The 18,385-nt window shown below is 48.3% G+C and overlaps 1 protein-coding gene across 1 annotated transcript in view; it reads left to right on the top strand.

The window, feature by feature from the left end:
- The window catches only part of LOC137427971 (transmembrane gamma-carboxyglutamic acid protein 2), a 39,675-nt gene extending 21,537 nt beyond the window's left edge, over positions 1–18,138 (top strand). The window contains exons 3-7 of the mRNA XM_068117843.2: positions 992–1,161; positions 13,931–13,967; positions 14,117–14,252; positions 14,719–14,877; positions 17,625–18,138. Of these exons, the coding sequence (XP_067973944.1) occupies positions 992–1,161; positions 13,931–13,967; positions 14,117–14,252; positions 14,719–14,877; positions 17,625–17,697 (575 nt within the window). The 3' untranslated portion in view covers positions 17,698–18,138. The remainder of the gene's footprint in view (positions 1–991; positions 1,162–13,930; positions 13,968–14,116; positions 14,253–14,718; positions 14,878–17,624) is intronic.
- The last annotated feature ends 247 nt before the right edge of the window (positions 18,139–18,385 follow it).

The following is an 18,385-nucleotide window of genomic DNA, read 5'->3' as shown; positions in this document are numbered from 1 at the left end:
TGCTGGGTGATCAATATTCCGATATCGGTGCTGGGTGATCAATGTTCTGATCTCGGACTTGTGTGATAAATATTCTGATATCGGTGCTGGGTGATCAGTGTTCCAATATCGGTGCTGCGTGATCAGTGTTCCGATGTTGGTGCTACATGATCAGTGTTCTGATATCGGTGCTGCGTGATCAGTGTTCCCATAGCCATGCTGTGTGATATGCATTCTGACATCGGTGCTGCGTGATCAGTGTTCCGATATCGGTGCTGCATGATCAGTGTTCCGATATCGGTGCTGCATGATCAGTGTTCCGATATCGGTGCTGCGTGATCAGTGTTCCGATATCGGTGCTGCGTGGTCAGTTCCGATATCGGTGCTGCGTGATCAGTGTTCCGATATCGGTGCTGCCTGGTCAGTGTTCCGATATCGGTGCTGCGTGATCAGTGTTCTGATATCAGTGCTGCGTGATCAGTGTTCCGATATCGGTGCTGCGTGATCAGTGTTCCGATATCGGTGCTGCGTGATCAGTGTTCCGATATCGGTGCTGCGTGATCAGTGTTCCGATATCGGTGCTGCGTGATCAGTGTTCCGATATCGGTGCTTCGTGATCAGTGTTCCCATAGCCATGCTGTGTGATTTACGTTCCGATATAGGTGCTGCGTGATCAGTGCTCCGATATCGGTGCTGGGTGATCAGTGTTCCGATATCGGTGCTGGGTGATCAATGATCCGATATCGGTGCTGGTTGATCAGTGTTCCGATATCGGTGATGGGTGATCAATGTTCCGATATCGGTGCTGGGTGATCAATGTTCCGATGTCGGTGCTGCGTGATGAGTGTTCCAATCTCAGTAATGTGTGCTTGAGGGAAGGCAGCATTTTGTTGCCTAAACATTCTACTGGTGCTGGGTTATCTGGTGCTGGGTTATCTGGTGCTGGGTGCTGGGTTATCTGGTGCTGGGTTATGGATGGAAGACTCACGATCAGCCTGTGCTGTCTCATCAGTGTTTATAACAGAGCGCGAGGCGCGGAACTTTGTGGTGAAGTCGCACAAGAAACGTTCGAATTTCGGGGAATTTGAGCTCTTCGCACGATCAAACCTGGAACGTGAGTGCATCGAGGAGGTTTGTGTCTATGAGGAGGCACATGAATTTTTTGAGGATGACGAGGCCACGGTAAGGTTAATGTTAACACTTGGAAGTTGGAGTGGAGTGGTTGACAGTACTCCCCGATGAGAAGTTTTTGAGTGAATGAGTTCAGGAGAGTCACGAGTGTTTGAAGGTTGTCAGTTGAATACATAGGATAAGAGGAAGAAATGGATTGGAGGATACCTGAGTAGAGTATTTGAACCACAGAAGCACAAAAGGCACAGATATCAATTGTTTAATTTCAATCCACTGGGGTCAAAGCTTAATACAATTATTACCAAGTACCAACATACCTTTTGAAGTCCGAATATGCTGCTGCTACTACTAATTTGAATGGTCAGTTAAGGTTGGAGGTTGGCGAGACAAACATACCCTTTGATGCATGAAAATCAAAGGGAGGCAAAAGGTACCCGTCCCTTTATATAAGAGGTACCCATCCCTTTATATAAGAGGTACCCATCCCTTTATATAAGAGGTACCCATCCCTTTATATAAGAGGTACCCGTCCCTTTATATAAGAGGTACCCATCCCTTTATATAAGAGGTACCCATCCCTTTATATAAGAGGTGCCCATCCCTTTATATAAGAGGTACCCATCTCTTTATATAAGAGGTACCCGTCCATTTATATAAGAGGTACCTGTTGTGAAAATCAACCAAGTCCACAACTTTGTCCCATAGGTAGGTTTAATTTCAATCAGATCTTTGGCATCATCCTGTAAAATACAATCATGCAATATATATTATATATATCAGGATCTTGGCATCATATAGGAAGGATTGATAATATTAGTCAAAGCGCAAGCCTAGAATATGAAAGGGGTACGTACCATCCGAGTCTACATGTCATAGAATAGTGTCGCAGGAGTGGCCCGAAGTCGCGGACGTCCGAGGTCTTATAGACGCCTCTCAGTGCTTTAAGCGAGCATCACACCTGGGTTCATCTTTGATACATTTTCACTACATTCTCTCCGCCGTTAGAACTACACTGCCGCTAGGCAGGAATCAAGCGTGCGTCAGCATTAATTGATTAGGAATGTCAATCCATGTCATTCGGTTCATCCGTAGCGGTCAGGGCGGCGAATTATCCTGCCAGCACGGGTCCGGAAACTACCGGGTATGACATCCACAAGCCCGGAGTCCCCTGCATCAGAGTAGCCGCTGGAGGCAGGTGTCGGAGGGGGCACCTCAGTGCCTTCAGGCAGGGGTGTATCTGGCGAAGGGAGGGACGGCAGATGCTCCACAGGGGGAGCTTCGGGAGAGTCCATAGACTCGTAAATCGGTTCGTCGATATCCCTACAAGGGTCGATGACCCCACAAGGGGCGAGATGGCGTACGGAGACAGTGGACTCACATCCATCTGCCGTCATCACACGAGCATGCTCGGGATTAGCCTGGAGTACCTGCACCTTATCCACGAAGGGATCGTACTTGCTCGTGCGAACCGCACATTTGAGATAAGCCGGCCCCGGCTCAGCGAGCCAACTGGGTAAAGATCGGATACTACCCGAGCTTCTAGGGTGGTGGAACAGCCTTTCGTGAGGAGTCTGGTTGGTGGCCATACATAGTAGAGCCCTGATCGAGTTCAGCGCCGCAGGTAGCGACCAAGCCCATTTATCTAGGCCCCGGCCGAGGGTCCTGAGGCTTAGCATGACGGCCCTCCATATGATCCCATTGAAGCGTTCAACCTGCCCATTCGCCTGGGGTCTGTACGGAGTGGTGTAACTCGAAGCGACATTATTTTGGAGCAAGAAGCACCTCACTTCCTGGGACAGGAACTCCGCACCCCGATCCGCATGCACGTAGGCCGGATACCCAAACATAGAAAACAAATTCTGCAGGCACCGTATGACTGTGGCAGCCGTCATATCTGCGCATGTGTAAGCGAAAGGGAATCGCGAGTACTCATCAACGACAGTGAGCAGCTAACGAGAGTTACTCGACACCGGCAGCGGGCCTTTGAAATCCATCGCCAATCTCTCCCACGGCCTAGTAGCCCTGACCAGCGTCCCCATGGGAGGGTTGTAAAAACGCGGTTTGAGTTCCGCACATACAGCACAGTCGTGGCAGACCCGGTGGATGTCCTCAATCGAGTACGGCAGATTACCACGATGCACAAAATGAGCGAAACGCATCACCCCAGGATGACACATAGTGTCGTGCAAAGCGCGCAGACCCTCCAAAGTTATGAGACCCGCACACGTAGCCGGCCTCGATAAGGCGTCGGCGACCAGGTTATCCTTCCCCGGGCGATATTTGATGGTGTAGCAGAAGTCGGCGAGTTCGATACGCCAGCGAGTGATTTTCTCATTCTTTATGTGTTGAGCATGTAAGGTGTCGTACATAAACGCCACGACTTTTTGGTCCGTGATGATTTGGAAGCATCGCCCGAGCAAGTACGAACGCCATCGCCGAATCGACTCGACGATCGCGTATGCTTCCTTTTTGACAGACGAATGCCTCCGCTCAGCGGAGGTGAGAGTCCGTGAAAAGAAAGCCACAGGGCGCCCCCACTGGGAGAGAGTCGCCGCTATCGCATGATCTGAGGCATCACTTTCTAAGACGAAAGATTTGCTCTCGTCGATCGTCGCCACAGCGGCACCAGCGATGTCGTCCTTAAGGCCCCTAAAGGCAGCCAAGGCGGCTGGGCTCATGGGGAACGCGTCGCAGGCCACAAGTGGGTGGAGTTTCGTGGAGAAATTTTGCACCCACTTAGAATAATGGGCGAACAGCCCGAGAGCACGCTTCAGCGAAGCTCGATCGCAGGGCGGGGCCATATCGAGCAAGGGTCGCAGACGCTCCTTATCAGGAGCAACAGAGCCGTGGGTCACGGTGTACCCCAGAAGATCTATCATGCATATGGAGTAACGACATTTAGCCTCATTCATGGTTAAGCGATACCTCTGCGCTACCTCGAGGAAGCGCTTCAGATTCGCATCATGATGCCCCTGGTTATGCCCGCAAACCGTAAGATTGTCCAGATATACAAAGACATCGGTCAAGTTCTCCTTAGCGATGAGGATGTCCATAGCCCTCTGAAAACAGGCAACCCCGTTCGTCACCCCAAAAGGTAGTAGGGTGAACTGGTATAACCGTTGACCTGATTCAAACGCGGTATAGATGTGGTCTGCCTCGGAGATGGGGATCTGATGATACGCACTGCATAGATGGAGAGTGCTATAGACTGAGTACTGGGCAACCTGTCGAACCAGGGCGTCCATTCCCGGGAGGGGGTAGGCGTCCAGCTGTGTAAATCAATTAATCGTCTGCGAATAGTCGATTACCATTCGTTTGCGATGTGCCTCACTTCGCAGCACTAAGACCTGTGCTCGCCACGGCGACCGGCTAGGTTCTATGATACCTTCCTTTAAGAGCTGGGCTGTCTCTTCCGCAATGAATTGCACGTCTGCTCGTGAGTAGCACCGCAATTTTACTGCTACCGGTGTGCAGTCCGTGGTCATATTGGGGAACAGCGACAGAGGCTCAATCTCCATCCCTGCGAGTGCACAAACAGCCAGCGTATCAGTACCACCAAATTCCATTTCCAAACGTCCGTGTCGCTTAAGAAAGTCATGTCCTAACAAGATATCAGCACATAGAGCAGGTAAGACCATGAGATGTACATCTGGAAACATTCGTCCCTTTATCACAAGCTTCAATCGACATTTCCCTTTTCTATTGAGCCTAAGCCCTTGGGAGGCCATAAAGATCCGACGGCATGTCCCGAGGATCGGCCATCCGTGTTTTTGCACCAGTCGATGATCGATATAACTATCCGTGGACCCTGTATCGATTAGAGCCCGTGCAAAAATTCCCTCGATCATAAGTGGGATGATGGCCTGAGCCAGGCCAGGCAGTCCGGCAGAAGCCGAGCCATCAGAGCGAGATGATCGCGCCTCGCGTGTAGATCCGACGCCAGCTGCAGTTCTCTGTTTGTTCGAGCAGCCTCTGGAGGGCGTTCGTGTCATGCGCGTCGTTTGAAAGCCATCTGCAGTCTTCCGTGCCAAAACAGGAGCTTGTAGTCATACAAGCAGCCTTCGGATGGCGCTAGAGTAGCGCGGTGAGTCTCATAGCCATCATGAGACGTTCGGATACCAGCCAAGGACAGTCGCTCCGCGTTCGAGCGTATTTGCGCCATTTGTTTTGGCGGTCCGATGGAGATCCCCAAGGTCGAGCGCGCAGCTAGGGGCCCACGAGGAGGTACGCCACTCATCAAAGGCGGGTGAGGCGCCCCGCTCTGTGCTCGGCCCTTTGGCCCAGCGATAAGCACATTCATTGTCACGCATGTTCGTTTGCCCCGTGCAGCCTTTCGGCACACTTTTGCAAAATGCCCTTTTGTTGAACACAGATGACATATCGCTTCCCGAGCCGGGCACGCTGACCAGGGATGTTGTCGATTCCCGCAGAAATAGCACATAGCGTTTCGTCCGGGCTTTGGACCCGCAGCTGCAGCTGCCGCCAAGCCGGAATGAGGATCCTCCTCAGGAGAAGCCAGGGGTTCCGGCAGGGATGCCGTGTCGGCTCCCGTGTCGTCGGCGGTAGCCCTCTCCGGTCGGGCTTGACAAGAAATCCCCGCAGTGACGCGCGTGTGATCGTAAGCGTCAGATTGTTCACGAGCTGTAGTGTAGACGTGAGCCAGCCATAAAGCCTCCGTGAACGTCAAGTCCTCAACCTCAAGAAGCCTCTGTCTAACGGTAGAAGACCCGATTCCTGAGACAAAAGAATCGCGTACAAGGTCGTCCTGTACTTGCTCGTGTGTCCGTACCTCTTGGGCACTCTCAGCGAGCAGACGTCGCAGCTCTTGTGCGTAGTGGTCTAGCGAGTCTGTGGGTTGTTGAGTCCGCTTTGCGAGCAGATGCCGGGAATAGACCACGCTTCGCTTCTTAATGTAAATCCGTTTTAGCTCTGTCACCACAGCATTGAACGTCGTACACTGCTCGATTCCCCTGTAGACGGTATGGTGTACTTTAGTTTGCAGTACTTGTAATTTTGTTTCATCAGTGACATCGGCGTCCTGGGCTTTGAACTGATTGTCCAGGGACTTTAGCCAATGTGTCAGCTCCGAGCCCGCATCCACTGCTTGTGGGTCGGCGGAGAATTGCGGCACCTGGATCATCTTGTGTCCCGCCATGTCCACCTCGTGTCCTCGAGTGGACGGTAGACTGATTGAAATTAAGTGTTGTGAAAATCAACCAAGTCCACAACTTTGTCCCATAGGTAGGTTTAATTTCAATCAGATCTTTGGCATCATCCTGTAAAATACAATCGTGCAATATATATATCAGGATCTTGGCATCATATAGGAAGGATTGATAATATTAGTCAAAGCAAGCAAGCCTAGAATATGAAAGGGGTACGTACCATCCGAGTCTACATGTCATAGAATAATGTCGCAGGAGTGGCCCGAAGTCACGGACGTCCGAGGTCTTATAGATGCCTCTCAGTGGTTTAAGCGAGCATCACACCTGGGTTCAACTTTGATACATTTTCACTACAGTACCCGTTCCTTTATATAAGAGGTACCCGTCCCTTTATATAAGAGGTACCCGTACCTTTATATAAGAGGTACCGGTCTCTTTTTACAAGAGGTACCCATCCCCTTATATAAGAGGTACCCGTCCCTTTATATAGGAGGTACCCGGCCCTTTATATAAAAGGTACCCATCCCTTTATATAAGAGGTACCCATCCCTTTATATAAGATGGTACCTGTCCCTTTATATAAGAGGTACCCATCCCTTTATATAAGCGGTACCCGTCCCTTTATATAAGAGGAACCCGTCCCTTTATATAAGAGGTAACCGCCCCTTTATACAAGAGGTACCCATCCCTTTATATAAGAGGTACCTGTCCCTTTATATAAGAGGTACCCATCCCTTTTTATAAGAGGTACCCGTCCCTTTATATAAGAGGTACCCGTCCCTTTATATAAGAGGTACCCATCCCTTTATATAAGAGGTACCCATCCCTTTATATAAGAGGCACCCATCCCTTTATATAAGAGGCACCCATCCCTTTATATAAGAGGTACCCGTCCCTTTATATAAGAGGTACCCGTCCCTTTATATAAGAGGCACCCATCCCTTTATATAAGAGGTACCCGTCCCTTTATATAAGAGGTACCCGTCCCTTTATATAAGAGGTACCCGTCCCTTTATATTAGAGATCGTTTCTCTGTACGCAACTTTATCATGGGGACTGAAAATGCGTTTCTCTGCTTCTACTGGACTAAATTGGATGCACATTTCATAAGTGAATGCTTTGTACCTCAAAGACAAAAGTAATATGTTCCAAATTTCAGTAGTTTTAAATAAATTTTCAGTAGTTTTAAAATTTCAGTCGTTAAAAAATTTCAATTTAAAGTAATATGTTCCAAATTTCAGTAGTAAATTATTTGTATGTTGAGGTAATATGTTCCAAATTTCAGAAGTCAATGCTTTGTACCTCAAGGTAATATGTTCCAAATTTCAGTAGTAAATTATTTGTATGTTCAGGTAATATGTTCCAAATTTCAGAAGTAAATTATTTGTATGTTAAGGTAATATGTTCCAAATTTCAGAAGTCAATGCTTTGTACCTCAAGGTAATATGTTCCAAATTTCAGAAGTAAATTATTTGTATGTTAAGGTAATATGTTCCAAATTTCAGAAGTCAATGCTTTGTACCTCAAGGTAATATGTTCCAAATTTCAGTAGTAAATTATTTGTATGTTCAGGTAATATGTTCCAAATTTCAGAAGTAAATTATTTGTATGTTAAGGTAATATGTTCCAAATTTCAGAAGTCAATGCTTTGTACCTCAAGGTAATATGTTCCAAATTTCAGTAGTAAATTATTTGTATGTTCAGGTAATATGTTCCAAATTTTCAGCAACGTCTGTTTCCACATTCTTGAGTTTTATTAAGAAAACCCTCAAATTCACGTTGGTGTCCGTCCGTCCACCCAAAATGTGTTGTCACTCATATCTCAAGGACTATAAATTTAAACTAGCTGAAACTTGGAATATCTGCTTGGTCTAGTTAATGGCTTTGAAAACAAATTCAAAATCTGCACTCATTAAAGTGGTCTACGGGAGGATTTGACTCCCCAAAATAGGTATTTCCTTTCTTCTCTGAAACTACACACACAATTTTGATTAAACTTCGCTACAAGCGTCATATCTCATGCCTAACAAAGGTGTATTGCCCGTATTAAAATCTGCGCTAATTGTAACGGTTTACGGGGTTTTTTGAACCAACCTCCCTCCCCCCTCCACTCAAAATAGGTACTTGCTCTCTTCTCCAAAACGACACACACAATTTTGATGAAACTTGCCCACAACCTTCATCACCCTAGCTAGGTGTGAGGCAGGAGCACCAGCCCAGAGGGGAGAACAGTATTCCATTGAGCTGCGGATCTAAGTCTTGTATGTGGTGAGAAGCTCAGCTGTGCTAAGGAAGGACTTCGCACGACGGAAGATGCCCAGTCGGCGACTGGCTTTGGAGGCCAGCTTGGAAATTTGGTTTTCCCAGGAAAGATCATGGCAGATAGTGAGACCCAAAATCTTGAGTGACAGAACTTCTTGGAGAGTATTGTTGAGGAAGTGGATGGGAGGGTTTTCCAGTCGGTCTTTTCGGAGAGACATCGTAAGAGTGTGAGATTTGTCAGGATTGAAAGACATGTTCCACTTGTTTGAGCAGTCTGTGATTTTGTCCAGGTCTGCAGAGAGTGAGGAGGCTGCAGATTGCCGATCTGAGGGATGAAGAATGGAGCGACAGAGTGTAGAGTCGTCAGCAAAGAGATAGAGAGGATTTTCCAGAGAGTCGGAGAGATCATTGATGACAAACAACAACAGGCATTTTAAGGCCATTTTCCCTGCTGGAGCGGGTTTAGCCTTGCGGGCCCCATGACCATGACAAACCCCCCATGACAAAACAGGAGAGATCATTGACGAAGACAAGAAAAATCACAGGGCCCAGAACACTGCCTTGGGGAACTCCAGCCTGAACAGGAAGGGGAGATGAGAGAAACCCATTCAGGTCCACACGTTGACTACGACTAGAGAGGAAGTCCGCCAGCCATGTGTGGAGATTTCCATGGATACCAACAGAGGAGAGTTTGGTGAGCAGAGCGGGGTGCCAGACCGTATGGAAGGCATGTGATGTGTCAAGGGAGACAGCTCTGATTTCCTGTTTAGCATTGAGGACCTCATTCCATTGTTGAGACAGCAGAAGCAGCATGCCCAGAGTGGAATGACCTGGTCTGAAACCAAATTGATGATCAGAGATCAAGCCATTGGAGAAGAGGAAGGATTTGATATCTGAAGCAATGATGGATTCCATGACTTTGCTGATAATTTGGAGCAGGCTTATTGGTCTGTTGTTGCAAGGATCTGTTTTTGCACCTTTTTGTGTAAAGTGGTAATGTTGACTGATTTCCAAGCTGATGGCAGATGACCTTGAGCAAAAGAGAGGGCGAAGAGAACAGAGAGAGGGTGAGATGGAGCGGCAGAGCAGGATTTTAGGACCCGTGGGCTGATGCCGTCTGGTCCAGTTGTAGAATCAGAGTCGAGGTTTGATAAAAACTTCTCTACCTTGTCAGGAGAGAACCTTAGACTTGTTTGTAACCGTCTTTCCAAGTTAATCTCTCAACTCAAGCCACTTTATAACCGACAGTTCTGCTTGAGACCTCGACATTGTACTGACATGTCTCTTGTGCAACTAGTTGATAAACTCACTGATGCGGTTTGCAACAAAATATCTACCGCAAGCATTCTTATTACCTGTCCATTGTCTTCGACACAATTGGTCATATAGTAGTTGTAGGTTTCTGGGTGAGCACGTGGTTCACGAGTGGTGCAGTGGGGTCCAATGAGTGGGTACAGCAAGGGGTCCAATGAGGGGAGCAGTGGTGACTCAGACCCTCCACTGGACCTCTGACCCTGAAGCCGCAAGCCACGGATAACTCTGTGAACCAACAGGTTTCTAAGCAGCTATGGACACAGGTTGGGGCAACCAGATATATCAGGGTCCTCCTGCCCAGCATCACGTTATCTTACCTGGTGACCTAGTTATCCTAACTGGGGAGCTGCCCTGTCAACATCCCACCTTGTCTACTTATTGTGTACGGCCGAGCAAAACTGTAGGTGGGGCATTGGCTGTTCTTGTGTAGTGAAACGATGGGGTATAACGTGCCGTCTATCTATCACATACACTATGTCGAACCAATGATGGAAAAGGACAATTGAAGTTTAAAAGTTTACCAAATTATTCAAAAGTACATATTCACAAGGCATGTGTTTATTTACAAGCTCAATGTAACAAAGAATGAAATGATCTCTCAGCACGTAAAGATCCCCTTAAACAATCTGACTCAACTATGCACAGAACAGGTGCGCCACAATCATACTGTGAAAGTAGAGAAAGAAAAATACGAGGCTTGACTGTGGCCTGTTGCTCATTCAACCAAACTGTGTCGGCGTCGGTGATTGGATGGGAGTTTTTTTCGATGACGACTAGACCAAAGAAGGGACGTTTCAAAGCAAGTTAGAATTGTGATTCTTCTTTCTGCTATCGAGGGGAGGTTATAGGCACAGAGGAGATCAGCATCATGGGATGTCACAGGAAACGTGATGAAGCGGAGGGCTCTTCGCTGTACCCACTCAATGCTTTGCGACTGCTTCGCGGTCAGGCTAGAGCTCCATCCAAGACCGGGAGGGCTCTTCGCTGGACCTGCTCAATGCTTTGTGACTGCTTCACAGTCAGGCTAGAGCTCCATCCAAGACCGGGAGGGCTCTTCGCTGGACCTGCTCAATGCTTTGTGACTGCTGTACGGTCAGGCTAGAGCTCCATCCAAGACCGGGAGGGCTCTTCGCTGTACCCGCTCAATGCTTCGTGGTCAGGCTAGAGCTCCATCCAAGACCGGGAGGGCTCTTCGCTGTACCCGCTCAATGCGTCATGGTCAGGCTAGAGCTCCATCCATGAGCGGGAGGGCTCTTCGCTGTACCTGCTCAATGCTTTGTGAATGCTTCAGGGTCAGGCCAGAGCTCCATCCAGGAGCGGGAGGGCTCTCCGCTGTACCCACTCAATGCTTTGTGACTGCTTGGTGGTCGGGCTAGACCTCCATCCAGGAGCAGCTAACGCCAACAGAGGTAGAACTTACATGGTGTACATCAGGATAAAATCTGCAATGAGAACACCATTTCTCTTCAGCGAGCACAGCATGTAGAGATGACACTCGACTTGCGAGTCCTATTTTAGGTCCGACTGAAGAATAAACGAATTCACCCCAGATGCACTTTTTGTTTTTTTTTGAAATTCCAACTTCTTTCCTGGAAGTCCTTGCAGTGTTCATATGTTTTATACCTCTCCCACCTCCCCCCAAGCCCTCCCCCTCCCACATTTCTACCGATGTCCCTGCTCTCAAATGTTGTATTTGTGTTCTTCCCCCTCTCTCCCCATCTTGTCTACCGCTCCCCTTGTTTTTTGTGTTTTATGTGTCGGTTTCACTTTTTGTGTGATTAATGTTAGCTCTTTCACGAGCCTCGATCTTGTATACAAAAAAGAAAAGAAAAAGAAAAAAAAAACTCCAAGGAGACAAAGTGAAGATACTCTCTCAAGTGCCATGTCGTAAATACAAATCACAGGAAGACAGGGGGCAGCATGTAGAAAGCTAACTTGCAGAACTTTACATGCCTGAGGCGTTGGCTGCATGCAATTGTCATGACTCCAAACAGAAAGAACATCTAGTGTGTCTGCAGAGCATCTTCTTGTGATTTGGGGACAATCTCCATAAGCGCAAGGTCATCCACATATTTCCACCTGTTGTCACAAGGAAGAACAGCGTCATTGATCCCAATCAAAATCATAACCCAGGCCCCGAGGGACACCGCACCAGGGTCAGAACCTGGGATGATGATGTGGCATAAGAAAGAAAGCTGCATATGGCAGGGATGATCGCAGGGTCGATGTCCAGTTGAATCGGCTTTTGAAGTCCTGTCATATGGTCAAGAAGAGACGGCAGACGGCAGCCCTCTGTGCTGTCTTTCCCTCGCGGTCCCTCTGTGCTGTCTTTCCCTCGCGGTCCCACTGTGCTGTCTTTCCCTCGCGGTCCCCCTGTACTGAATTTCCCTCACGGTCCCACTGTGCTGTCTTTCCCTCGCAGTCCCTCTGTGCTGTCTTTCCCTTGCGGTCCCCCTGTGCTGTCTTTCCCTCGCGGTCCCCCTGTGCTGTCTTTCCCTCGCGGTCCCCCTGTGCTGTTTTTCCCTCGCGGTCCCTCTGTGCTGTCTTTCCCTCGCGGTCCCACTGTGCTGTCTTTCCCTCACGGTCCCACTGTGCTGTCTTTCCCTCGCGGTCCCCCTGTGCTGTCTTTCCCTCGCGGTCCCCCTGTGCTGTCTTTCCCTCGCGGTCTCTCTGTGCTGTCTTTCCCTCGCGGTCCCACTGTGCTGTCTTTCCCTCGCGGTCCCACTGTGCTGTCTTTCCCTCGTGGTCCCCCTGTGCTGTCTTTCCCTCGCGGTCCCCCTGTGCTGTCTTTCCCTCGCGGTCCCTCTGTGCTGTCTTTCCCTCGCGGTCTCTCTGTGCTGTCTTTCCCTCGTGGTCCCCCTGTGCTGTCTTTCCCTCACGGTCCCACTGTGCTGTCTTTCCCTCGTGGTCCCCCTGTGCTGTCTTTCCCTCGCGGTCCCTCTGTGCTGTCTTTCCCTCGCGGTCCCTCTGTGCTGTCTTTCCCTCGCGGGTCCCTCTGTGCTGTCTTTCCCTCGCGGTCCCTCTGTGCTGTCTTTCCCTTGCGGTCCCTCTGTGCTGTCTTTCCCTCACGGTCCCTCTGTGCTGTCTTTCCCTCGCGGTCCCACTGTGCTGTCTTTCCCTCGCGGTCCCACTGTGCTGTCTTTCCCTCGCGGTCTCTCTGTGCTGTCTTTCCCTCGTGGTCCCCCTGTGCTGTCTTTCCCTCACGGTCCCACTGTGCTGTCTTTCCCTCGTGGTCCCCCTGTGCTGTCTTTCCCTCGCGGTCCCTCTGTGCTGTCTTTCCCTCGCGGTCCCCCTGTGCTGTCTTTCCCTCGCGGTCCCCCTGTGCTGTCTTTCCCTCGCGGTCCCCCTGTGCTGTCTTTCCCTCGCGGTCCCTCTGTGCTGTCTTTCCCTCGCGGTCCCTCTGTGCTGTCTTTCCCTCGCGGTCCCTCTGTGCTGTCTTTCCCTCGCGGTCCCTCTGTGCTGTCTTTCCCTCGCGGTCCCCCTGTGCTGTCTTTCCCTCGCGGTCCCCCTGTGCTGTCTTTCCCTCGCGGTCCCTCTGTGCTGTCTTTCCCTCGCGGTCCCACTGTGCTGTCTTTCCCTCGCGGTCCCACTGTGCTGTCTTTCCCTCGTGGTCCCCCTGTGCTGTCTTTCCCTCGCGGTCCCTCCCTCTGTACTGTCTTTCCCTCGCGGTCCCTCTGTGCTGTCTTTCCCTCACGGTCCCTCTGTGCTGTCTTTCCCTCGCGGTTGTCAGCTTTTTCACGAGCCTCGATTCAGTATAAAAAAAAGAAGAAAAAAAAAATCAAATCAAAGGCCTTTTTGATGTCAATGGTACAAATGTTGGTGTAGTGGCCCGGCTTGTCAACCCCCCGATAAATACCATCAATTGTTTAATATCCTGCTGGTGATGATTTGGAAATTACGAATGAACAAGAGGAACCACGAAGACGTGGAATGTGGTGATGAGGAATGAATGAGAGGAGGTGATGACCCGATTGAATGTGGTGATGAGTGTAAATCACGAATGAATGAGAGGAGTGTTTGCTTGCTCGTTGACCCTTGTTCACCCGATTGTCCCACTTGAACTTTTATTTTCCATGCAGAGGAAGTACTTGGCCGACCTGAAAGACAAGAAGATGGGTATGGCTCGATTACATGGTTGTCTTGCTGTATACAACACCGTCATGGCACTTTATCTATATGAGGTCGTGGTTGATATGATTCGTTCACTTTGGTTGAATAGAGATGTCTTGAGTTGAATATTGCGTGTGCATGTGTCTGTCTCGCAGGGAAACGGGGGAGTCAACTCCCAATGATGATCGGGATCACGTTTTTTGTTGCATGTTGTTTGCTGTTCATCAGCATCGGCCTGTATTACTACTGCAAGCAAAAGCGAAAATACTCTTCCAGGAACAAAACCTCCAGGTACGCATATGGCCTACCGGTAACCCACAAGTACGTGTATCCTACCTGTTAATCCAGGGTCACGTATTAAACATTATTGCAGACATGCCAAGTCTGTCGGTGTCGCAGATCTCCGCTATTTTACGTTACCTATGAACCCAGTCTCTCCTTTTCAATGCGCTTCTCCCGTTCAGAAACTATTCAAATTAAAAATTACTTATTCTTCGAGAAGTCCATCAAAGTAATTTCTTTGCAAAGCTTTGTTTATTTGGGTTTAGTTTCAGATTCGGGAGGCCTAGGGGGCCACAACCATGCTCAAAATGTATGACCATCCACCATTTTGGTTGTTGCTGCATCTCACTAAGGGGACAAGAGAAAGGCTCATTGGTGCTGTTGTTCCTTTTTCTGCCTAAGTGTGAGTCACAGGGCAAGAGATAAAGCAGATAAGGCTTCACCGAGTGCACTACCTTTTCATCCCTCTGAACAGAGAACAAGTACCAATGACAAGGCAGGACCCCCGATATCCAGGTACCCGACCAGAGGACACTTCGGATGCACCCGGACCCCTGAGGGGGTTGCCATCGTATGAGGATGTCATGATTGCAAGCGGTGGACCTCATGACTTGCTCCCACCTGATTACCCTGGGTAAGGCTCAAAGACATTGATAGGAAGCCTGCTCATCTTGTCTGTCTTGTCAACGTAATCCCCTAAGTAGCAACTCACTCTGGAAGCTGGACTGGCATCGTCAATCCACGATGACATCAATGGCATCCCATTAAAAATGGCAATCCAGTTTGAATCAACTGGATTTGCATCTCGATTGGATTGAAGAAACTCGGTTGTAAATCTTGAAGTAATATCTTTCAATCATTGCAAGTCAGATTTATCAAAACAGTACATTTAGGTAACTTGAGAGCTGCTTTTAAATTAGCACCAAGATTGACAATTGTCGATAAGACGCGCGTTTGTAGTGACGATCAGACGCTGTGAGATACTCGTCTATTAATCCCCTTAAAACGAGTTCCACCAGAGTTTTTTTTAGGAGCAGTTCGAGCAACTTTGGTGGTTGCTGCCACTGGTTAAACTGGAGAGAGTTCAGGCAACTTTGGGTGGTTGCTGCCAATGGTTAAATTGGAGAGAATTTAGGCAACTTTTGGTGGTTGCTGCTGATGGTTAAACTGGAGAGAGTTTAGGCAACTTTTGGTGGTTGCTGCTGATGGTTAAACTGGAGAGAGTTTAGGCAACTTTTGGTGGTTGCTGCCAATGGTTAAATTGGAGAGAGTTCAGGCAACTTTTGGTGGTTGCTGCCAATGGTTAAATTGGAGAGAGTTTAGGCAACGTTGGGTGGTTGCTGCCAATGGTTAAACTGGAGAGAGTTCAGGCAACTTTTGGTGGTTGCTGCCAATGGTTAAATTGGAGAGAGTTTAGGCAACGTTGGGTGGTTGCTGCCAATGGTTAAACTGGAGAGAGTTCAGGCAACTTTTGGTGGTTGCTGCCAATGGTTAAATTGGAGAGAGTTTAGGCAACGTTGGGTGGTTGCTGCCAATGGTTAAACTGGAGAGAGTTTAGGCAACTTTTGTGGTTGCTGCCAATGGTTAAACTGGAGAGAGTTCAGGCAACTTTGGGTGGTTGCTGCCAATGGTTAAATTGGAGAGAGTTTAGGCAACTTTTGTGGTTGCTGCCAATGGTTAAACTGGAGAGAGTTTAGGCAACTTTGGGTGGTTGCTGCCAATGGTTAAACTGGAGAGAGTTTAGGCAACTTTTGGTGGTTGCTGCCAATGGTTAAATTGGAGAGAGTTTAGGCAACTTTGGGTGGTTGCTGCTAATGGTTAAACTGGAAAGAGTTTAGGCAACTTTTGGTGGTTGCTGCAGCTGGTTGAACTAGAGAGTTTGGGCAGGCTTTGGTGGTTGCTGCCACTGGTTTAACTGCAGAAAATTTGAGCAACTTTTGGTGGTTGAACTGGAGAGAGTTTAGGCAACTTTCGGTGGTGAAACTGGAGAGAGCTTAGGCAACTTTTGGTGGTTGCTGCAGCTGGTTGAACAAGAGAGAGTTTGGGCAAGTTTTGGTGGTTGCTGGCACTGGTTAAACTCGAGAGAGAGTTTCGGCAACTTTTGGTGGTTAAACTGGAGAGAGATGAGGCAACTTTTGGTGGTTAAACTGGAGAGAGTTTAGGCAACTTTTGGTGGTTAAACTGGAGAGAGATGAGGCAACTTTTGGTGTTTAAACTGCAGAGAGATTAGGCAACTTTTGGTGGTTAAACTGGAGAGAGTTTAGGCAACTTTTGGTGGTTAAACTGGAGAGAGATGAGGCAACTTTTGGTGGTTGCTGCAGCTGGTTGAACTCGAGAGTTTGAGCAGGTTTTGGTGTTTGTTGCCACTGGTTAAACTGGAGAGAGTTTAGGCAACTTTTGGTGGTTGCTGGTACTGGTTAAACTGGAGAGTCTAAGCAACTTTGGGTGGCTGTTTCCACTGGTTGAACGAGAGGGTTGAGGCAACATTTGTTGGTTAAACTGGAGAGAGTTTAGGCAACTTTTGGTGTTTAAACTGCAGAGAGTTTAGGCAACTTTTGGTGGTTGCTGCAGCTGGTTGAACTAGAGAGTTTGGGCAGGTTTTGGTGTTTAAACTGGAGAGAGTTTAGGCAATTTTTGGTGTTTAAACTGCAGAGAGATTAGGCAACTTTTGGTGGTTGCTGCAGCTGGTTGAACTAGAGAGTTTGGGCAGGTTTTGGTGTTTAAACTGCAGAGAGATTAGGCAACTTTTGGTGTTTAAACTGCAGAGAGATTAGGCAACTTTTGGTGGTTGCTGCAGCTGGTTGAACTAGAGAGTTTGGGCAGGTTTTGGTGTTTAAACTGCAGAGAGATTAGGCAACTTTTGGTGGTTGCTGCAGCTGGTTGAAATAGAGAGTTTGGGCAGGTTTTGGTGGTTGTTGCCACTGGTTAAACGGAAGCAAATTTGAGCAACTTTTGGTGGTTGCTGCGACTGGTTGAACAAGAGAGTTCTAAGGCAGATTTTGGTGGTTGCTGCGACTGGTTAAACTGGAGAGTGCAAGCAACTTTTGCTGGTTGCAGCCACTGGTTAAACTGTGTGGCAGCAACCACCAGAGGGATTGGTAAAAAGGGATTTTCTTGTTCGCTTGTTTCAGAGAAAGGGATTGGGAAATTTCATCAAAGCTTTTCCGCTTGTTGGTTGACGGGCCATTAAGTGCAGTACTGTATATAAAATGTCGGTGTTAGTTAACAGCAAGTTCCACCACAAAAGGCTGAACTCCGGAAACTGCAACAATAACCGTGTCACTTATTGCCCGAAACACCCCTCCATCACGGTCTTTGCGGAAGAATGCGAAGTTATTGAATCGCATGATTCAGGGTTGTTTTTCCTTTTTGGGGATGCAGGTCTCCAACCCACCAGCCTGGGCAGCCCGATGACACGACCAATGAGCACCCAACACAACCACACTCGCTATGACCTTGAGACCAAGCGATACGTCACTTGACACCCTTGGTCATTATGTTGATCCAGGTCTCGATGCCCGAGAATGTGATCCAAGGCAACGTCTGGATCAGTTACCATCCCACCATGGAAGCAGTCACCGCTAATGTTGTTCCCGGGTGTCGAACTTTACCGGGAACTTTACCGGGAACTTTACCGGGAACTTTACCGGGATGATATAAAGGTTGTTGACCGGGATTTACCATCGCGCTGCTTGTATGACAACGTCATGTTTTTGTATCGATGTTCAAAACTTTATAATTGAGTCAAAGTTTGTGGATTGTTGTGTGTCAAAGTTCGTTATGATTGTTGTGTGACCTTATAATGTCACAAAACGGATTTTATTGTACATGGGTAAAGGGATATGGGATAAAGTGGATGAGTTGATGATTAATAAAAGTCAAAATAGGATATAAAGTGTGTGCCGAGAGCTTGATGAGGAGGGTTCTGAAGGAGGTTATGTGAGGATGTAAAGTGTGTGCTGAGAGCTTGATAAGGAGGGTTCTGAAGGAGGTTATGTGAGGATGTAAAGTGTGTGCTGAGAGCTTGATAAGGAGGGTTCTGAAGGAGGTTATGTGAGGATGTAAAGTGTGTGCTGAGAGCTTGATAAGGAGGGTTCTGAAGGAGGTTATGTGAGGATGTAAAGTGTGTGCTGAGAGCTTGA

This window comes from Myxine glutinosa, chromosome 5 (genome assembly GCF_964187855.1).
Source record: "Myxine glutinosa chromosome 5, kmMyxGlut1.1, whole genome shotgun sequence".
Lineage (NCBI taxonomy): Eukaryota > Metazoa > Chordata > Myxini > Myxiniformes > Myxinidae > Myxine > Myxine glutinosa.
This window is presented reverse-complemented; position numbering and strand designations above follow the sequence as displayed.